This window comes from Callorhinus ursinus, unplaced genomic scaffold, assembly GCF_003265705.2.
Source record: "Callorhinus ursinus isolate GAN/ISIS: 27379988/994484 unplaced genomic scaffold, GSC_fseal_2.0 scaffold19, whole genome shotgun sequence".
Classification (NCBI taxonomy): Eukaryota; Metazoa; Chordata; class Mammalia; order Carnivora; family Otariidae; genus Callorhinus; species Callorhinus ursinus.
This window is the reverse complement of record NW_027397081.1, coordinates 8444587-8467125: the sequence shown is the minus strand read 5'-3', so window position 1 is coordinate 8467125 and position 22539 is coordinate 8444587. Positions and strand designations below refer to the sequence as shown.

At 46.5% G+C, this 22539-nt stretch overlaps 1 protein-coding gene and 1 long non-coding RNA gene across 3 annotated transcripts in view; one reads left to right on the top strand and one right to left on the bottom strand.

Annotated features, from left to right (window-relative positions):
* Positions 1-4781: 4781 nt before the first annotated feature.
* Positions 4782-22539, bottom strand: part of POU2AF2 (POU class 2 homeobox associating factor 2) — a 65686-nt gene continuing 47928 nt past the window's right edge. For both annotated transcript variants that reach the window (XM_025893349.2, XM_073903716.1), the window contains exons 3-7: positions 14552-14627; positions 12555-12649; positions 8437-8491; positions 6813-7042; positions 4782-5411 (exon numbers count right to left, since the gene is read on the bottom strand). In XM_025893349.2, coding sequence (XP_025749134.2) covers positions 5040-5411; positions 6813-7042; positions 8437-8491; positions 12555-12649; positions 14552-14627 — 828 coding nt within the window. In that variant the 3' untranslated portion in view covers positions 4782-5039. The remainder of the gene's footprint in view (positions 5412-6812; positions 7043-8436; positions 8492-12554; positions 12650-14551; positions 14628-22539) is intronic.
* LOC141374530 (uncharacterized) lies at positions 8455-12457 on the top strand. Its single transcript, XR_012381477.1, has 3 exons — positions 8455-8591; positions 9260-9447; positions 10641-12457. It is a non-coding gene; the product is annotated as an uncharacterized lncRNA (long non-coding RNA).

The following is a 22539-nucleotide window of genomic DNA, read 5'->3' as shown; positions in this document are numbered from 1 at the left end:
GGTGCCACCAGCACTGCTCAGTTCTCAGCAGAGAAGGGCGAACGCTTCCCTCTAAAGTGCCTTCACTTTATTCTCCGTACTTCCGCCCAAAGCTCTGCTGGGAACCAGATGTTTCCGAACAGCTGGGGTTACCCATAGAGTTATAATGTGGCAGGGGGAATATTCAACGATGCAGAATGGGGCTGTGCTCTCACAGTCTGAAAAAAAAGGGCCCCCTAACCTGACCTCCCACAGGGAGCCCACTTGAGGATACTCCCCAATTCTTAGTCCTCCGATGGGTCCTCCTTTCAGAGAATGCCTCCTTCTTTTTACAACCACGGTGAAATTCTAGCTCCCCTTTAGGGTGACTGTCACGTTCCCACAAACTGATCTCTCCCTTGGAGTCATCGCTCCCCCTCATCAGGGCAATGTGAGGACTTGGGTAACCACAGCAATGCTCTGTTTGAAATCTGGCTTATTCAACCTAGAATTGCACAGTAGGGGTGGGAGGTGGTGGCTTCGGAGCTGGGACACCCCAAGTCCCGTCCTGACAGGTTAAGGGCAGATGTCTCCTCTTTCCTGCCGATTATCCAGATGAAAATGAATAGTGCTTTCTCTCTCTCTTTCTCTCTCTCTCTCTCTCTCTCACACACACACACACACACACATTTCCACATTTCCCAAGAACCAACAGCATGATCTCTAGCCATATTAAGCAAGAAAAACTATTTTCTGAGTGGATGCTGATTCCTGCCCTCAACGAGTTTGATGCTTTATTATTACGCAGAGCTGTGCCCTCAGGTTTCTTCATCGTCCAGCCCCTACATCTTGCCCAGAGACAAGAAATGGGGCCATTTAAGCTACCTTTTAAAGCACAAATTCACATGGCTCTGAATGGCCCACTCTCTGGCCACACTACAATCCAGCTCCCAAGACCTAGAGCCACCATGCAGACCAGTCTCGCGCAGGCAGGTCATCTCCACACCATCTGTAAGAGGCAGGGAGAAAGTCTAAGAGTCAATTACTTTTTTGAGCAGCCCTGCCAGGGGTTGTGCTACAGGTTACTTAGGGTTTGAGGATTTGGAAATGATGGTTAGTCCACATTTATTTTAATCTATATTATTCACAATTTTCATTGGCTTTGATTCCAGACTGAATAATGATTTCTTAAAAGATTTTATTTCTTTATTTGAGAGAGAGAGAGCACAAGCCGGGGGAGAGGCAGAGGGAGAAGCAGGCTCCCAAGGAGCAGGGAGCCTGATGCGGGGCTCGATCCCAGGACCCTGAGATCGTGACCTGAGCCGAAGGCAGACGCTTAACCAACTGATCCACCCAGGCATTCCTGAAGAATGATTTTTAAAAAAAGTTTTTTATCAAAAGGTAGCACCCCTCTTCCCTCCCTCCTTACCCCCACCCAAGTCCATCGCAGGTCCTTGCTCCCTGATGTCCACTTGTGGCTCAGGCCAGCAGCCAGGATGTCACCACTCTGGGCCATTGCTTGAGGTCATCATTTCTAGATGCTTACTACCTTCAACTTTGTCTCATCTCTCAGGCTCCAAGGGTTGACCCCCTAATTTAAATTTCCCAAGAATTTGAAAAATTAGTCCATGCCCATCGTAACTGAAGCTCTTCCAGTTTTAAATTTTTGAAATCACATTTTCTTTTACCCTTTGACTGCATTTTGAAGGTACTGAATCAGTCATGCGCATAGTAAGTGCTTAATTAATATTTTGTTTTTGGGGGATGCCCGGGTGGCTCAGTCGTTCGAGTGTCTGCCTTCGGCTCAGGTCATGATCTCAGGATCCTGGACTGAGTCCTGCATTGGGCTCCCTGCTCAGCGGGGAGCCTGCTTCTCCCTCTGCTTCTGCCGCTCCCCCTGCTTGTGCTCTCTCTCTCTCTCTCTGACAAATAAATACATAAAATTAAAAAAAATATTTTGTTTTATTAATCCAGTGGTTCTGAATAACAAAATTATTCATTCATTGAAACTCCCATTTATAATTTTATTAAATGCCTCTGAGGTTTGAGGAGATGGGTACAGATGTGCATGCAAAAGATCCAATTCCAAATAGATAATTCCTCCAGGTATAATGCATGGAAAGTATACTAACGGCTGCGGGACGTTCAAACCACCTGAGCTGGAGAACTCAGCCTGCTTACAGGGTGTGTCACCTTGGGCAGGTTATTCCAGCTCTCCAAGCTGCACTTTCATTGTTGATTAAAAAAAACAAAAAAACAAAAACAACAAGGACAGTAATAGTATCTCTCTTGTGTTGTTGTTTGAGGATTAAATGAGATAAATGCCCGCAGCCCTGGGCCATGGGAAGAGCTTAGTCCATATAAGCTGTTATTGTGCTGCTAGATCCTAGAGTAGAACGATTCAGACGTGGAATATGTGAGTGCTTTTCCCGGGTAGACAGAGGCACTTCTCTCTCAAAATCAACTTAGGTCCATTTAAAAAATGCAGGTGCCTGGCTCCTAGGGCTGACTTACTGAATCATGCTTTCTGACAGCGAGGCACAGGCGTCTGGATTGCCTGCAGCTTCCCGGCTGTATGCTGATGAGAGGCCCTCCAGCTTGTCCCAGTGCTGAGGGCAGATGTTCTCCCTGGGGCTGTAGGGCTCGGGAGCTGCTCTGTGAGAGCTGCAGCGCTTGAGACACCGGGTGCGCAGTGTTCATTTACTTCCTCGTGTGCGGGGCCACCCGTTGGCCCCAATATCTGGAAAGATCTTAAAGCATCGTGAACTCTCTTAGCCCGTGTGTCACATTCTTTTTTTGAATCTTTTTCCAAACTAGATTTAGGCAAACACTAAGGGACATAGGAAGCAAGAAGAAGAAGCAAGGAGCAAGCGCTCTGTTAGAGCTGCAAGAGATCTGATTTGGAAGGCAGAGGATAGAAGTGGAGAATGAAAAGAAAGAAAGAAAGAAAGAAAGAAAGAAGAATGGCAACAGGAAAAAGATATTTTTGTGTCAACCCCTGATCATCTCCGGCTTCTCTGCTCTTTGCCCCGTGGGGACAGCCGGGGTGGGGTGGGGCGCATGGCATGCAGGGGGCTTCCTTCTGGCCGTACAGGTATTTGTCCGTGACACGTCAGTTTCAATTTAGTTGGAAACTATTAAAAATTTAGTTTTATTGGCATCTCAGAAAGGCAGTGATTGTTCTATTTCCCTGGCACAGCTATTCCATGAGGCAGGTTGCAACTTGTTCTGTTTGCCCGAGCCTTAGTGGAGTCCCCAGGGAGGTGACAATTAGGCATGTCATTTTGAAAGCCTATCTGCTTCCGGATAGAACAAGGTTCACTGAGGTGGGTGGTTGGTCTGTCAGCTTCTCTCTCTCGGTCCCCAGAGTGGGGGCTTCAGCTCTTGTGCTTGGCACCTTCGTATCTGTGGACAATCGGCCCTTCTGGGGAGCTCTGACTAGCTGTGTGGGGGACACACCCGTGTTTGTAGGAGGAAGTCAGAGTTTAATGGGGGATGATTTCACAGGTTCCACAGAGCAGTCTTCCACAGACGATGGCTCAAACTTCTCACCACCAGGGAGTGAGTACAAAGCACAGCTCTGGTGTTCCTCAGACCCAAGCCTGGGTACTCACTGATTGGGCAACATCGGGCGGGTGACTTGACTTCTCTGAGTCTCAGACTCCTGATTTTGTCATCAACATTGTTGCGGAGGTTGAGTGAGAGGAAGGAGTGAGAAAACCCGAAAGGCAACTCTGGCGCACGGGGAGGGCTCGGAAAATGGTAGCCGTGGCCAGGACCAATGGTACCAGTATTTTTTTTTTTTTAAGATTTTATTTATTTATTTGAGAGAGAGAGAATGAGAGAGAGCACGAGAGAGAAGAGGGTCAGAGGGAGAAGCAGACTCCCCGCCGAGCAGGGAGCCCGATGCGGGACTCGATCCCGGGACTCCAGGATCATGACCTGAGCCGAAGGCAGTCGCTTAACCACCTGAGCCACCCAGGCGCCCCCAAATGGTACCAGTATTGCCACCATTGTGCAGAACGTTGGGACATGGAAAACGCCCCCCGGACAGAAGGATTCACTGCAGGGATTAGGTCCTGTGTTTTAATGCCCTCGACAAACAGGGTTGAACAGTATAGTCCGGCATAGGTAGCTTAAGTTAACTCCTCTTCCCCTGAAGGATGGTTGGGCTTGTTCAAATACATTAATCAGAGGCAGTAAACTCTGAAATTCAGTCATAAACAACACGGTCAATTGTCTCAACCAATTTGTAAAAAAACGAGTGATGCAATGCATGTTTAAGGACTGACGGCAGAAATTCAGAAATCTAAGGTAACAACGAATTCCAAACCTTGTGGTCCATCAACAGCATGGCAGCTCTCAAGAGAAAAAAAGATCAAGTATTTGCCCAGAAGGTTTACAAAACAACACTTTGGACGTGAAAAAGAATGATCTATGGGTTAATATTGCTGTAGGCAAGATGTGCCTTTTGGTCATACTAACATTTCGTTGACTAGTGTTAGATATGAGAAGCTAATGATTCATAAAATGTCTTTCTCTGATGTGGCTCCAAGATGCACACCCTCATTTGGAGGTGAGGCTGCTCCTCCTCATCAGCCATCAGAACTGTGTCTACCCTCCATCCCTATGGGAGCCAAGGCATCTTGCCGAATTAAAATAATTTAAAATTCATGGATAAATGAGATTAAACTATTGAAAAGTAATTGGTGATCTCCAGAATTAACTGGTGTTATTCAAAGCAATTGGAAACTATCATCAGAAAATTAAAAAAAAGCCAATGTTTAAAAATACAAAATTTATTAGTTAAAAAATTAGAATTTGTTCGTTACATAGAAAAGTAAAACAACTGAACAGTCCCTATAACAATTTTAACTGTGAGCATACAAAGTAGGAGTGGCACAATGACCAGGTCTGAAAGACTCCATATTAATGCCTAAGTGAGCATCAGAACATCGGAAATCCGACATGGGAACCGGGCTTTGTGATATTTTGTTAACAGGCTGCATATTTCGAGTTGTCATTTGGTGTGGCCGAAAGACAGAGATATCACGCCGTGTTCCAAATTAATGTAATTGCCATTAACTATAGCAGATGTCCCAGTCTGTTCCCCTCTTATAGAACTCGCTGGCTGTGGCCGCTGAGGGGGCCAAGTTCACATAGTCTGTGCCGGGATAGGAAAAATACTCTGCTGCTCTGAGGGTGTCCAAGTGTTCTGCCTCACACGATGCACAGTAGCAGACTGAGGTGCTGGCTGAGGAGAAGCAGTCGTACTGGGTGTACGAGGGCAAATGTGAGTAGGAGTCGTCTTCTGAGGGATAGCCACAGTTTCTGGTGTCCAGAGAAGGCGGAGAATTGTAATTCTCCGGAGCACACGAAGGTAGCTGAGCCAGCGGGTAACTGTAGTCTAAGGAACTCGACGGAGTGGAGGAATCCGAAGGCGATCCTGGGGTCTAGAGAAAACCGAGGAACAAAGAGCTTGATCATTTAGACAGGATTAAAAAAGCTGAGTAGAGAGGATTTATTAACTCAGAGTAAGAACATGAGGGCAGGACTACAACACAACAAAACACCCAGCCCAACCCAGGTCTGCAGAAGTAATTTTATTTGCTGACTGCATGATTTGACACTTTATCTTTGCCTTTTTCTTCCCCAACAATAAGTTGCCTTGCTTTACTGGCTTCCTTTGTTATAACCATATTTTAGAGGATGCTTTGTTCTTAAACCACAAAATCCCATTGTGCTTCAAGTCACCTGCACGCCAGATCTTGCTGTGGGCCACAATATAAGCAGCAGGTGGCACCTTGGATGTTCCTCCACACCTTAACCAGGGAGAACAAAGTGAACCGTACACAGGTACAACTGGCATCTTCAGTGAGCCGGTGTCTGGGAGACTCCAAGACATGCAACTACTCTTAAAGTCACCGAAGTCTCGTCCCAGAGGATAAAGGTACCTTCTGCTTCTTTCTGCTTTCTCTTAAGCAGGCCTACAATTATGACTGAGAAAGCCTTCTTTGGAAGCCAGAAGGGAGCTTGATAACTGGGGTCCGGTGTGCATATTCTCTGGAGTTAATTTCCTATACTCTGAAAATTTAGTCTGATACCCACATAGACTTTTTGACAAACCAAAAGAAAAATATGTACATTAAAAAAAAAACACACACACACAACTTCTTTTTACAGTTTAAAAAACTATATGAGTATCTAAAAAACATCGCAAACAACTGGTGTCTACTAATGGAAATCTTACTCCATTTTAAATGATACCATATTTGCAAACATGTGAGGGTCATCAAGAAGAGAGAATCCAAATTCTCTGAAGTATGAGGGCTTCTTCTTTACCAGCCATCTCAGACCCAAATGAGTTCTTGTGCCTACGCCAGACCCAAACAACTGGTTAGTGGGGCCAGTTCAGGGTCAAAATGAAACAAAAACCCCTTATCGTAATGACAGTTTGGTACTGTGTAGACGCAGCCTAACGCCATTTTCCAGAACTCAAAAATCCAAGGACCACTGTTTAAATCAATGATTTTCAATTCACAGCTGTCTTCACTCCAGTTTAAAAACATTAAATGAATATTGCCGGGAAACCTCTTTTTATTGCCACACGCCACTTTACTTGGGCGTAGCTGCCTTGGGAAATCATAATCACGTGTGTACCCAAAGGTTTGCCCCCCACGTGTGGTTACTCTGACCCCCACTGAGTTTTAAATGGCTCTCTGCTGTTTCCTGGATGACTTCCTGGTTGATAGTGTGTGTGTCATTTCTTAGGAGATGATGCAAACCCTCTTACAAAGCATTACTACCCCAGAGTAGGCAACAATCAGGTTTTGTAAAGAACTGAGAGAAATTACCAGGCTCTGGTTAAAGCAGAAAGGGGCAGCTTGGAAGCTGTCAGGGAAATAGTGTGGAGTGCTCTGCGTGGAATTGAGCGAAGGGTCCAGGTGTGTCTCTGTCTGAAGGTAGGAATCAAAGATCTGGTCGAGGCAGCTTGTATTTTCTTCACAAGAAACACAACTGGAAAATTCTTGGGGTTGAAAATAATTGGACATGGAAGAAACCGGTTCAGACTCAAAATACAGCCCTAGAAGAGAAGGGGAAAAAGACAGACTTTTTGTTTGTTTGTTTGTTTAAAAATTGCACTTACGACTTTGAATAGGATTCTGTATTCTGAATCTTTTACCATGTCTAGGGGAGAAGGGCGGCTTAAGCAGTTCTAGAAAAGTAAACAGGCAGGCAATTTGCGCGTTTTTTGTTGCCCTAGTGAATTCGAGTCCCAGTGGATCGAATCTGGTTAATAATGTGGAAAGTGGCTGTAAATACGGCCAGGGCACAAATAAAAGAATGACAATCCAACCTGTGTCCAACTATCACAGCCAAATAATGGCTCAAGGCTCTACTTTCTTGGACTATAAGGCATCAACATCCCATCTGCGGTTCAAGTAAACCTCGCCTCTCAGAAGTAACGTACAACACTATGTGAAGCTTCAGGAAAACTTCTGAGGCCATGGGAAACAAGTCTCTTGATTTAGGCTTATTGCTTTCCTAAACTTTTCATGCTTACTCAAGTAACTTAAATTTTGAGGAGGAATACAAAGAGCAACACAAATGATAAAAATAGAAACCAAGAATGTAAAGTGAATCAGTGGTACTTGCTATAAATTTCAAAAAGCAAAAATGTTTCCTTAGGAAACATGTTCACACGCTAATGGAATTAAAATAAATTGTTAGCTACCAACCAAGCGTAATTCTGAAAACACGACTCCTCTTCCATTTTATTATTAATAGGCTCAATTTCTGACTGCTAGCCTTAAATGCTCAGAGAAGACAGGTTTAGAGTATATCTATCAGAGGACAATAGAACACTGGATTTTTTGAAGTCTCAAGGTTCCTTAAGGTTAAATGGAAGAGCTACCATAAGCACAGTTTCCCTTGTATGTGAGCTCCGGAAACACCTAGCTACTGGCTGGCATAGGTAATAAGTTATTCGAATTGGGCTGAGAAAACTTGCAGTTGCTTGAGTGGCTCCCCGGGGAGAGAGAGAGGAAGGGGAGGGAAGCCCCTGTCGGTGGCTAGACACTAAATCAACAATAGCAAAGGCATTATTCGAGAACCCGAGGGCGTCCTATAGTCCATCTAACAGTACATTAAAAAGGAGAGCAAGTTTCTGAAAGCAATTCTGATCTGTTAGCCGAGTTTAGTGACTTGGCGATGAGGAACCGGAATAAATGTGAAGAACCAACTCTCGGGACAGAATAGGAAGCAGCAAATAGACGTCTCAGAGAAGAAGGCAAAAATGTGCCCTTGTTACCTTGCTGGGCTTGCATCTGGAGTCACTATGCCTGGTTCACTTTCTGATTGGTTGGATTCCAATTAAACGGTGGTGTCTATCTTAACCCCCGAATCAAGCACTGAGAGGCTTTCGAGGTGGACTTTTGAAAGAGGTTTTGAGGGAACAGTGACGCTGGTTGTACTGACCTGCAGAAGATGGTGGGACTGGGTCTGCAAGGCGGACGCCGTTGCCCCCAGGCAGCTGCCAAAGGAAGAACATGACCACAGAGCTCATGAACTCAAGTGCTTCCCGGGGAAAGCGAAGCCATTTTCACACGAACTTTGGTGCCTTCTGCTCTAAGGTAAGCCAGACTCTTTTCTTCTAAAAAAACGTGGCTGTCGTTACATACACCCAATGTTCTATTTTATTTAGATTCAGTTTTTATGTTTGCCTGGGTTTTTCCCCCCCAATATCAGATTTTTCCACTTAAATTTTAAACTTAAATTTAGATAAAAAATGAATGTAAACTATTTGTATATTACAGAGAAATGGAATAGTTTGGGAATACCCAGTAAACAGCTTTTCTATTAAACAATTTAATTTAAAATTAGTAAGAGCTAAACTTATTTAATCCCAACCCTCTGTGATTTAGTCTATCATTTTCTTCAAAATTTTGATATTCTCTTTGGCTGCTTAGCCTTAGGATTTGTTCTCCCAAAAGGACATAATTCCTAACTTTGCTAATTCTGGGTAGCTGAACATAGGCACACGTGCTTACTAGCTATGAAATATTACAACAGAAAATATCTTCTTAGAACTGCAGTCAGTGAGCTGAAGCCTCTACATTCTAGGTAACGCTCAGAAGTAGTTCGACTCTGTGTGAGTTGCTTTTTCCACTACTCTGTCTGAATACTTGAGATTTAGGGAAATTTATGAGATTATCCCTTTGAACTATTTAAAGTAAAGCAGACTGTATCTTCCAATTGAACTGATAATTGTACTGAGTAATTTCGGATTTTTTTTTTCAAGGTTTCAGATGGTGCCTTTAAAGTTTAAAGGGACCAGCACTGCTCTGTGATCCGTGCTGGGAAGCCAAGCTCGCCACACCTCTCTTGGATCACAGCCTACACTTCACTCCCATAAGCGCGCCGCGGGGGAGCGGGGGGGGGGGGGGGGGAGACTGCCCTGTCCACCGCTGCTGAAACAGGGCCGTGATGGTAAGTCTGAAAATGATCCATGCCGTAATGTCACGAACCAGGAAGCTGGAATCCTTCACCAGCTCTTTATGCAAATATTTGGCTGCAGCTTGAGCTGAAGGACTTGGAAGGAATGGGTTATTAAAAAATCTGCTTCATGGCAGAGCTCCCATTAACCCCGTTGCTCCCCGGGGAATGGTCTGTTTGTCTGCCTACCCACATTATCTCCCTCAGGTATGTTTACAGTCTCCTGCTCGATATTATCTCTAGTCATGGGTTTACTTTCTACTTCACTCCAAGAATACAAAGAAAGGCACCTTTCTCTTAGGTTTCAAAAGGGCACAAAAATCCACAATCTACAATTTATAAAAGCACATCAAGGCTGTTTTAAAAAAATAATGGTTAAAAAGGGTAAAGTAAATCTTTTCATAGATATGAACTCAAGTTTCCCTTTCTCCTAAAGGTAAAAGAATTGCGTGTACGTGTGTGTGTGTGTGTGTGTTGTGTGTGTGTGTAAGGCTGTTTGCAAACTGATCTGGCTGCAATAAGTTTTTTGATCAAATTTAAAAATCTGGCATGCACACATTTCTCCTGGCACTGTCTGTCACCTGACATTTGCCTCGATCTATAACTTCCATTCATGATTGCCTTCTTAAGATTTCAAATGGTGGGTACTACTCTGTATAACAAATTAAGATAAATACCTTCCTGCTTTGTATATTTGATAGAATTAACTCTCTCTTTGCCTTGAGGCTTCCCAGAGGCGTCCTTTGACCATTGAAGGAATTGGGAGATCATCTCTGCTAAACCAAAGGGTCTCTACCAAGAAGCAGGCATACACTGTCCCCTGACAGCCCCCATCCTTGCCTGCTAAGTATACCCTCACGGCTTTCCTAGAATTCCAGATCCTTCTGACGGTTCTGAGTGAGGGGCTTTACATCTGGCTCTCATGATTAAATCATCTGTGTGTTACTTCTCTGTGCCTGTGAGGGCTCGGGCTGATATAATCTTCCAGGAAGCCAAGAAGAGCAGGCCTTGCTCTTGCATGTCCCTGCGAGGTATTGGTTCAGAAGTACTGCTTTATTATTTCTTGGGGGTGTTGGTGGTGGGGGGTCAGAATTCAGAAAAACTTAGATAAATCACATAGCTCCAGCAAACGGATACTGGTCAGATACACAAGTGAAATGTTTTACCCTTTGCTTTCATTCTCGCAGTTAGCTAACGGGAACAGTGGCCGAATCAACCTGTAAGAGGCCAACAGCAATAAAATCATCGTGCCCAAATGGGACTTCTCCAGGTGCACTGAAGCAGAATTCTACCATGTACCAAAGCTCCTTAATGAAAGATTATACTTTCTTGGGAACATCCTGCTGATATTTTCCCCCCCATCGGAGGCATTTCCCAGTTCCCTTGTTCCTGGTTTTATTAATTTTATAACCATCTCTGAACTGAAAGAATTGACAGTTGAGATTACCAGACTTCTGCTCAGCACAGCTGGATCTGCAGAAGGATGAATTTAGGGAGCCAATAGGTGGGAATGTTTTTATTTTTTGTTTTTGTTGTTGTTGTTTTTTACATGAAGAGTAAGAAGACCTTAGTCCTGTTTTTAGCTCTGCCTTTAGTAAATGTAAGACTCTGAACTTCAGCTGGAATAGAAGCATGCAGATCCTGATCTATTTACCTCACTGGGTTGTTATAAGAACTAAATGAAATAATGAGTGTGTAAAAGTGCTGTCTTTTAACCACTGTGAAAACCCTCTGCAAATGGAAGGAAGCTTTATCGTGTTAGCTAAAATTCTGTACATGGCAGTACTAACTTCTCCAATGAATGTAAAATTTGTGCTGTACAAGTGGAATCACAGCAAGCTTACACCTGAACTTGAAACTCTGAGCAAACGGAGCCAATGGACATTACTGGGTAGCTGGCTTTCAATTCTTGGTTGTAATTTTATTTTAGTTGCTTTTCACAAATAATGATAATGACAGCTATCATTTATTGAGCACTTGCTAAATGGAAAGCACTCTTCTAAGTGCTTTATATGCCATAACTCATTTAACCCTCATAAAATCCTATTGTCTCCAGCTTAAAGATGCGGACACAGGTGATGAACCCGAGTAATTGCTCCAGGATCTGCACGTACCACAGAGGAGCTCAGATCTGAACCCAATCCACTGGTTCTAGAACCTGTGCTCATCTCTCCTATATCATTTGCCTCTTCCCACAAAGGCCCATTACAGGAAGTCGTGCATTGCACACAAATAGCACCAAGCTCAAAAACCATTGGGGGGAGGATGCCAATAAGCTGGAGACAGGACCAATCCTAACACTGGCAATATGGGCTCATCTGTCACATCCCACATCCACACGAGCAACCCACAAGCAATTGTATGATCAAGGGCTTTCAGCAATGAAATTACCCGCTGTTGGAGGAGAACCCCACCTAGTTTATTTGGTTCTGCTGCTGCCCTGAACACTCCTGGCAGTACTATCTGCTTTAGAAAGTATATAAAGTGGCAGGGTACCCTTATGACTGCCCACCTCACTTCCTGATAACTGGGAACTGCTTAGGCTTCATATGAAGGAGGTGGTTCTACACCCTGAGCTGTCTCTTCTGCAGTCACATGGCCCATTTCTGCTGGGAACTTTCTATGCCTGGTGATTGGCAGATAAATGACCTCAGAGGCTGGGCTTCATAAGAATGAGAAGCAGGGGGCATTTCCACAGAGATTCGCTCCTTGAAGGGCTCGCTAAAACGAAATGAGTTTCTGGGAGAGGTTTTCTTTGCACGTGTGAGGGCACACACATTGTCTTCTTACCAGAATAACAACCTGCTTACTTGCTGGTTGCTCCTCTCCCTGCACCAGGCCAACAAGCCCTTTATACTCAACTATGATGAGTGAGGGATGAGCTCCCCCCAAATCCTGAGCCCCACACATGCTCTAGCTGTCCTTTGTGGCTTCCTGTGGTGAGCTGGGAAGAAGCGGGGCACAAAAGTTATAAAGACAGCTGAGGATGGCCAGGTCTGGGGACGGAGACTGAGCTTAGTGTGGCCTCCTAGCCCTTTCCAGGTGCAGGGTTAGATGACACCCAAGGCAAGGTGGGGAGCAAGGGAAGGGTTGATGCTTACGGTTCCCCCTGAGGCTGCCTGGTGTGCCCTTCTCTGCTGCAGCAGCTCCTTCACCGTTATCTTCACCCGGACACCTTGATACACCTTCGGTTTCTCTGGGGAAAGGCAATCCGAGTCAGTGGTCAAGTGGGAAGTTTGGATGTCAGACTGGGATGTGGGGGGTCCTCATTATAGGCTATGAGGCTGGAAGCCAGGTTTCTAAGTTTGAAGAATGCGAAGAGGAACCCCAAATTTCTCCAACTTGAAAGGATGAGGAGAAGCTGGGCAGGTTTCAGGGCCCTAGTGGGAACAGAACTTATGGAAATCCGTGGGGCCACCCATCCCAGGCCGGGCCCTATCCCTAGACCAATAGCACACAGGTTTTTCGGCTCAGGAATGTGGAGAGCAGCCTAGGGACACTCACCACCTTGGCTAAATTAGGGGAACCCCGGGCTCTGGGCCCAGCCTTCCGCCTGGGAGAGGGTATTATGGGCCTGGACGGGGCCCAGGGCCAAAGCAGGGGTGCCTTCTCTGATCTGGAGCGGCTGACTTAGGCCACCCCACCGTGATGCTCCCACCCGTGTGGAAGCTCTGGGTCCTTATCTTCTCCAGCAGGCCAAGCTTGGCTTCTGGGGAGGCTCTAACCTCTACGTGCCCTTGGTCTGGAAGCCAGCCCCGGGACAAGCGGGGGCAGGGGTGGGGGGGGGTGTCGGAGAGCCCTGTCCTCCGGCCGCTGAGGTACTTGCCAGATCGACCACAGGAAAGGGACCAGTCCCAGGGCACACCCTCCCTCCCGAATTTTTCTTCTGTCCTGTCTCCCTCGCCCCTTTCTCCGCCTTTCCCGCTCTCCATCTTTCCCTCCTCCCTCCTTCGGCCCCCGCTCCTGCTCTCCCTTCTTCCCGTCGCTCCCCACCCCTTCCCTTTCTGGTGCGGGCGTCTCTCGGCGGCGCACGGAGCCTCGGGCCACGCCGAGCGGGGCTCCCGGCGACCGTGCAGCCGGCGGGGAGGCCGCCCTCGGGGCTGGCGGGGCCCGGCCGGACTGCCCGGCTCGCGGGGAGGCCGAGCGGCGCCCAGGGTCGGCGGGGCGGGAGTCCGGGCGCGCCGGGAGTGGGGCGGCCGCGGCCCCGGGCCGGCCCGGCGGAGCCGCCGTGAGTAGGTGAGACTCTGCGGGCTTGTTGGGCCACGCGGGGCCCGGCTGGGCGGGCGAGCTTTCGCGATCGGAGGTGGCCGCGGGAGCGCCGGCCACTCGCGCCCTGACCTCGACCCTGGAGGCAGCGCCGCGGCGATCGCGTGGGGAGGGGCCGGGCCCCGCGGCTCCCGGCGGCGGCCGCGCGGACTGCCGGGCGCCTGACTACAGTGCGGGGCCGCCAGCGCCGCGCCTGGCCACTGCGGTGACCGCAGCCGGACCGCAGGGAGCCCGCGCGCCGGGTCCGGGGAGCTAGGGGTCTCCCCGGAAAGGAGGCTGCGCTGTTCGCCGCCCAGACCCAGGGAACCCCGCGCCTGGCCCGCAAGGCCTGGGCTCTGCGCCCTCGCGGCGGTCCAGTCTCGCCCACCCGCGCTCCCCGAGCGGCTCGCAGCTCGGTGGGCAGCGGGTGCGGACCCGGGGCCGCAGAGGGGCTGCCACCGCCCACCCCTGTGCGGCGGGCGGCTCGCGCGGCTCGGGTCCCAGGCTCACCGTGAGCCTCTGGCTCCCCCCGTCGCCGCTTCTGGGCACGCAGAGCCCGCGCCGCGAAGTCCCAGGGTCACAGCCGTGGCCGAGTGGAAGGGCGGGTGGGAGATCGGGGTACGCGGACGTCCACAGCGGCCAAGCCGGCCTCTGGGCCTCTGCCCTGGGGAGTAGGCGCCGAGTGGGGAGCGGCCACAGCGTGGCCCGTGCCCTCGCGGGATCCCCGGCTCATACTTGCATGCCCTGACTTTTTGTGCCTCTCTGTTCTCTGCAGGCAAAGCTGTGGAAACACGCCGGGATCGCAAGGCCCGTGGCTCGCGTGACCCGACCCCAGGAGAAGCAGCCCAGTTACCCGACATGGTGGTCAGCAGCAGCTGGGGCGCTGGCTGGATGCTGAAGCTCCAGGGACTCGGCACCTCACAGGCCTCCTGTGCAGGGAGAGAAGCAGAGATGCAACATTTTTAAAGTTTCACAAAGCATCCAGCTGCACCCAGGTTCCTGGAGCAGGAGACAAACAGAATTAATGTTTTATACCTTCGGGTATAGGTTTGAGTTTTTTCCCCCTCATGCCAAGTATTTAAAACCTCTAGAAACCCATGATTTGACAATCAATGATTGCGCGATACTTTCAATTTGAATATTCAAAGGCTTAACAAAATGGACTATCTTCTGCAGAAATCCTGCACACAGGCACCCCACAGACAGTCCAAAGAAACAGGGAGTGAGACCCCTTTGGGTGCTGGGTCTTGCTTTTATTGTATTTTAAACATTTTGCCCACCTTTCCACAGACAGAGCAGGAGTCCTCAAAGATGCTCTGTATTTCTGCCTCAAAAGCAGCTCGGGGAGCCCCGAGTGACTTAGGGGGCCCTTCATGACCACCTGAGCCAGGCTGGCCCACCAGACTGATTCCTGTATCCCTAGTCTCCATTTTGAGGGAAAATCTCAGGTTTTGGGGATTGAGCATGGCAGCCAGTGGGTATGACCTAGCAGCGAGTCACTCTGGCCCAGGTTGCAGGCCGCAGGCCTGGCAGAGGCCTCAGCTCTGTGCCTCATCTCCTTCTGGCCACCAGCGGCTTCCTTGCCTTTGGTCAGCTCTCCGTCTGGGCCCCAGACACTGTGGTTTCAAGACAGAATGCCTGCCCATTAAGACCCTTTGCTCCTCCACCAGGAGCTGGGGATGTGTGTGGGGCCTCACCCCCCAAGATTTTCTGAGGCTGGTGTCTCTTGTACTGTGAAGTCCCTCTCCTCTCTCTCTGTCTTGAGGCATCCCTGCCCTTTTTACTGCAGGAGTATGTGTTGAGAAATGATGATTAGCTTGGTTCCTGCTCATTTTAGCTTAAAGGACACGGATTTGTGTTCAGGCTTTCACAATTTGGGAAATTCTTGATGCCAGGCTGCTAGGCTGGTGCAAGCCTGATCCCCTCCCAAACGATAGAACTGTGGTGGGTTATGTTCTCCACGCACTTTCCGGGCCTCTTCCATGTGATTTGGAAGCTCAGGGAAACAGGAGTGCTCCCGAGAGGAAGTGAGAGCCGGGCCAGATCCCCTTCTAGCCCCTGAGGGAAGAGGGTGGCCTCAGAAGACAGAGAAGCGGGATGGGGTTCCCTCTGTGAATAAGCCAAGACATTCCCAGGATGCCAGGCCAGGCAGTGGTTACGGGCCTCTGTTCCCTGAGTTCTCTGAAATGCCAAGAGTGGAGCTGAGCCCCATAGGCCACCAGAAAAATAATCTGAATTCCCTTGAGTGGGTCCATGGCAGGGTAGGACGTACCCAGATGGGGGCATGGGGGTCTCTGAGGTGACAAGGCACCAGAGTCTGGGATGGGGAGGAGCTGCTTGGCAGGGCATCTGGGCTGGGAGCAGTTGAGATGGCACCTGGCCCTGGAGGGCAGGACGGGGTGTGTTTGTCTCTAGCCCAGCTGGAATCTGTCAGCCTCTGCAGTGTCTTTCCACGGAGGCCTCTGAGCCTGTGTCCTGAGTTTCCCCGATGGGCGTCAGGCCTGAGCACCAGGCCTGTGAGGAGGGGAAGGACAGTGGGACTTCACAGAGCCCCTGTTTCCTCTCTCCCTGCCCTGGCCCCGTCTGGGCACCGCTCCTGCTGACGGAATGGTGAACAACACTGTGGGCGTAGGGAGGGTCTCTTGTCCTCGAAGCTTCGTCCAGTACTTCTTTTCTCTTGTGTCTTCCTCCTTTTGGTTTTCCACTTCTTTTTTGTTTGCTTTTAAAATCTTTCTTTTGGACTTTCTATTTGCTTTTTTCCAAGTTCCTTCCTTCCTTCCTTTCTTTTTTTATTTTTTTTTTCTTTTTCTCTCTTTTCTTTCTTTCTTTCTTTTTTCTTTTTTCTTTTTCTTTCTTTCCTTCCTTCCTTCCTTCCTTCCTTCCTTCCTTCCTTCCTTCCTTCCTTCCTTCCTTCCTCCCTTTCTTTCCTTTCCTTTCCTTTCCTTTCTTTCTTCCTCTCTCACTTCCTGTCACTGCCTTCTTCCATTTCTTGCCCGCATTGCTTCTTTCTCCCTGGCCCCCTGAGGGTGTCAGTTTCCCTCTCTTCTGGGGTGCTTTCTCATTTTCCCAGGCTTCCTCTCCTTGCTAACCTCTTCGTTTGCTGGGAGACGGACAGCGGTGCTAGGAGGCCACTGAGTTCCCTTGGTAACATCACTGAAGCTGAGGCTGATGTTTGGCTACATGGTATTTGCAGAAGCAGGAGGGGGACTGTGAGAGATGAGGTTCTTCGAAGTCACAAGGTCTGTAGAGACAGCAAAGAACTCTGTCCCTTCCTTGAGAAGCCTCTGCCTGAACCACGGCAGCAGTTCTGGGGACTTCTGTGTTGCCCCTGCTGTTGAGATGGATGTTCCAGGGCTGTCACTGGCCTGCAACTTCAGAAAACTGGATTTCCTCAGACCTCAGCCCCATTTTGAGAAATTACCCCAATATGAAGAAGTTTGGGTTCCTATAATTTGTTTCAATAATTGCAAAACCACAGCACAGGTATTTAAGGTACAGTCATCATGCTTGTGGTTGTGGGTGCAAAGGAGAGTCCTTTCTAAAAAGTCCCGTGAATCTTTCCTACAGATCTGCACATGTCATGAGGCCTGGAGCATCCAGGTCTACCCCGAGACCCCATAGAGTTGGACGGTCCTCACGGGAGACTTTTTTCTAAAAGGTGTCATTTACCGAGTGTTTATTGGATATCAGGCACTGTTTTGTACAGCCTCCTTTTTTCTAAAAGGTGTCATTTACTGAGTGTTTATTGGATATCAGGCATTGTATTGTACAGCCTCCCCGTCTCACAGACGAGGCTCAGAGAGGTAAGCAACATGCCCAAGATTCTTAAGCACATAAATGGCAGGATTGCGTCTCAAACTTTGGTAAATCTGATGCAAAAGCTCTTGCTCTTAACTATCAATGTTGTCTTCCTGATCCTTTATAACAGGGGCTTTCAAACTTTTCTGGCTTCAACCCACAATAATAAATCCATTTTACCTGTTCACAGACTATGTAACAACATTTACATGTTTATTTAACAAATTTCTCATGAAGCAAAGTACACCTATGTATATGAGGCATTCTGACATTTCCGCTCCTATCTTTTCCATCTCATTCTATTTGTGAAAAATGTATGCTGGTTGGGAGCCATGAAGACAATTTGCTGACCCACGAATGAGTTGTGACCAGCACTGGAAAAATTCTCTCTGTGAGACAGGCAAACACACTTGTCAACACTGTGCACGTGAAAGTATTTTGATGTGCTGTTTGTGCTCCTGTCAGGGTGTGTGAGGAGACCAGCATACTGACTTGAACATATTCTGTAAAGACTGGGGACACCAGAACCCCAAAGGGGAGACCGGCTGGAGGAGAAGGTGAGCTGCTCACTAAGTTAGTTACAGTTTGTGCTTCTCAGGCTAGGGACTCTTCCCTCCTGCTGAGGGCATTGTCCCCTCCAGGGTGTCTGCCCTGAAATCCTGATAATCATTCTGGTGGTTTAATAAAAGACTGGGAAAAAAAATGTTGTGAGCTTTCAACAGGCTTTAACAGGCTCACTTGCTTAAAAATATAGCACAGGGTCCTGATGTTTGGATGTTGAAAGGGACCTTTGTGGTGTTGAGAGAGACTTAGAGTCTTTTCCCAACATTCCTGCTGGTGGTCAGCCAGCCTCTGTCTCCCTCCACCACTTGGCTGAGCTCCTGGCCCATGGGGCCATGCGTGGAGGAAATGGGAGCTCTGTCTTTGTAAGGGAGCCCATTCCACCATTTAAATATAATGATCATCGATTGAGCCAAAATCCAATGAGATATTAATTGTGCACCAACTACGTACCGGCATGATATCAAGCACCAGGAACACAAAGATAAATAAATCCTGTTTTTTGCCATCAGCTGCATGTTAAATTACAGAGGGAGTGGGATACCTGTTCTCCCACTTCCATTCCACTGTTTCTCCACTATGGGTTTGTCTGGTTCATTCGCTGATTCATTCTTTTAACGGCATATACTGATCACCTACTCTGGCCAGGCCCAGTGCTGAGCCCGAAGAAGACATGCCCAGCCCTGCCCCCTGCCCCAGGGCATTTCTTTTTGAGGCTTATTATCTGTAGTTCCTCTAATTTTTCACATACTATAGTTTTTCAGGTCTCTGAGCCACTGAACTCAGAAACCCTCTAGTTTGTCACTGACCTTCTTAGAGTCCCTGAGTACCCAGAATAATGGGAATAGAATACATTTATTTTGAAAGTTTTAAATGGAATATTTAACTGAATTTTTTTGGCAGGTTTCCATATGCAAACGACACTGCAGAGCATTATATTTTTTCCCCCAAAGTAGGAGATTTCATGAATATGAAAAGAGTTTTGGTATAAGGAAAAAGGGGGAGTTTATTCCCTCCAAATTTGACTACAGCTCTAAAAATCTCTTTATTAATGCAAAGTTCCTTTGTCATTTTGACTTTGGGACACTGTTACCAAACCTTGTGGGAAATATCAAGTTCCAAAAACATGGCAGAAACCAGTCCTTCCTGGGCCCAGAGTGAATGTTTGGTCCATATGAAAATGATCAGGAAGACTCACAGATGGAGGTTGTTTAATGATTTGTGGTAACTCAGTCTCTTCCCATAAACCATATCCAAAGTTTTAACTTTTTCTCAAGAGGCTTCTTTAGGGAATAAGCATTTTATAATTTATCATTTAAGTAAGGAAAATGCTGTCAGATACTGCTTGAGAAGTTTACCTTTTACTTAAAACATTTTTATTATGCAATATTTGAGACGTACAAAAACATATAAAGATGACTGTGATAAAAGCCTATGAATATATTACCAAGGTTAAGAAAGAAGAAAAATTGAGTGATCTTTCATTTATGACTAAATTAATTTACTAAGCATTAAACTTTTGGATTATTCCACTCAAGATATTTCGTTAGGAAGAAGGTCCGTAGGGATATTTATCAGTTTTCCTAATGCAAAAAGCTAATTCTTTTTTTTAAAATTTTTTATTGTTATGTTAATCACCATACATTACATCATTAGTTTTGGATGTAGTGTTCCATGATTCATTGTTTGTGCATAACACCCAGTGCGCCACGCAGAACGTGCCCTTTTTAATACCCGTCACCAGGCTAACCCATCCCCCTACCCTCCTCCCCTCTAGAACCCTCAGTTTGTTTCTCAGAGTCCATCATCTCTCCCTCCGATTTCCCCCCCTTCATTCTTCCCCTCCTGCTATCTTCTTCTTCTTCTTTTTTTTTTTTTTAACATATATTGCATTATTTGTTTCAGAGGTGCAGATCTAAAAAGCTAATTCTTGAATATTATTTGTTTTGTCCACATTTTCTTCCCTTTGGAACTTGTAAAGATTTTTTACTGTCCACCTCTTTTGGCCTATAATATACCAACAATGAGAGTGCATATTGCAAACCCACACATCTTATTTATCAGAGGCTAAGAGGAGAGGACATTTCTGTATCAAAGATCAAAGATAACATGGTGTCATCATTTACAGATAATATTAGAAGATTTTCTTATTATTTATTTAGCCTGATCTTTAGGGATTCTTGTTCCATATCTATTTATCATATTTGTTTTAATCACACCAGAGATAACACCCAGCTTTGAACAACTTTTATTTATGAGATTTCCTAGCAACATATTATAGTACATGTAGATATTAAATGAATATATAAACATTTTTCTGTGCTAGGTCAAAGTTCAGTAGGATTCCTTCTTGGAGACATTTAAAAATACTAAGCCAATCATCTTAAATATATTACCCACTACTACTATCAAAATTTGCACAGACTATGGCTAATGTGAAATACTAAACACAGTAGGGTTTTCTTACACGTCAGTCTCAGAGAGATGTTGCCCCTAGAGTCAGGGTCTAAAGAGTTAATCATTTTTGTGGCATAATTTTAGTTCAATTTAACAAAGATTTTACTGAGCACCTATAACATGCTGGGCACTAAGCCCGATGCTGGAGACACACATCTGAGCCATTCGTGAGTCCTCGCTTGATGAGTTTGGTCAGAGACTCACTCTTTAGCTAGAGTGGATGATTTTGCATTTAGGCTCTCTAGGGTCAGTCCTTATTGAATATGGTCTGTAAAGGAACAGTGTAATGTTTTGAAAAGAAAGGAAACTTGAGACAGAACCCAAAGATAGAACCTAAAGAAAGTATGATTTTGGCGTGTGGTTGGTAGAATCACTATAATGTTAAGGTGATTTAAACCTTGGATCCATCAATAGTCATTTCAGCTTTTTAAGTGTTACCGATGTTTTATTTCTTGTGAATGTATTATTGAGATTTACATATTTAAAAAAGGAGCACAAAGATACGACTAATACTTATTTTTTAAAGATTTTATTTATTTTTGCTAGCGAGAGGGAGAGAGAGAGAGAGAGAAGTCGGGGTGGGAGGAGAGATCGTGAGAGCACAGGACAAGCGGGGGGAGGGGCAGAGGGAGAAGCAGACCCCCCGCCGAGCAGGGAGCCCGATGTGGGGCTCGATCCCAGGACCCTGGGATCACGACCTGAGCCGAAGGCAGACGCTTAACTGACTGAGCCACCCAGGTGCTCAACTAGTAATACATATATATGTATATGTGTGTGGGTACATCCCTACGTATGTACATGTGTATTTTCTACTGGGATTTGGAATTCTTTTCCCTTTGTGGAATTTCTGGTAGAGAATTCTAGTACTTTAGACTACTAGAGTATTTCCTCCCCTACCACAAAAATACCATTATATTCTATTATTAACCGAGGTGTAGCAAGTCACACTGCTCATTTAAGAGCCTTTATAAAACAAACGAGGTAAAGATGTGGTTTTCTTTCATTCTTTGGGGTTTGCATAACATTATAAGAGGAACACAAACACTCCCAACTACATGCTGTTAATGTCTGTTTCCAGTGATTTCAGGGAGGATTGTGTATACTGCAGTTTTCACAGGGGCACATTCACTTTCTGGTTCTTCTTGACAGTATTATCTAGCCAGCTTGCTTGGGTAATTTGAACTTGCCATCATCGTCTCTGCTTACCTTGAACCTTAAAGGACCTAAAGGAGATAGTGTTTTGAACCTGAGTTCTCTAATTTTCCCTGCTTTCCCCAGGAAAGTTATGAGCCTGAGGATAGCAGGTTTAAGGAAGGAAAGGGAAAGGAGGATGCGCATCTTTTTTTCTGATGCTGGCATTATGCATTATTATGACCAGATGCACTAAGTCCCCGGTGTGCAGAGGGACAGAGAGCATACTTGAGTGGGAGAGAAATAGGATTTATTTCCATGTCACAATTTTGTAGCTTGGTTTCACTTTGTGACAAAGTGTTGTCAATTCCCAGAACAATAAGCCTGAACCAAATTGAAATATATGTAATAATATAGAAACACATTGTCAAGCTAACTAGAATTCCTAAAAATCATCCCTACCGCTTGGAATTACTAACACCACTCCCCATGCCTCTGTCCCCTTTAGACCAGGTAGCTGAAATGGACACTAGATGCAGTGTGGGCCCGTGTATGTCTCCTTTCTTGTAAATCACTTTTGTGAAGCACGGTGAAAGGGCTTGGATGCTTTAAGAAGAATGTGGATTGCACTGCACTCCCTGCATTTACCTCTGTTCTGAGGTCTGGTTGCTGAGCTCTCCTTACCTGAGAGCCAGCACGTCCTTAGGTTGTGAGAAGATGAACATAATCCGTGAGAAGATAAGCACAAACTAAGGGAAATGAGCATGTCTAACATTTAGCATTATAACCAAACAGAAGTTAAAGCTATGTGGACACATATTGATGGTCTACACGCCAGTACTGTGTTGTATGCTACTTTGTAACAATGGTCAACAGCAGATGACTGGAATTATT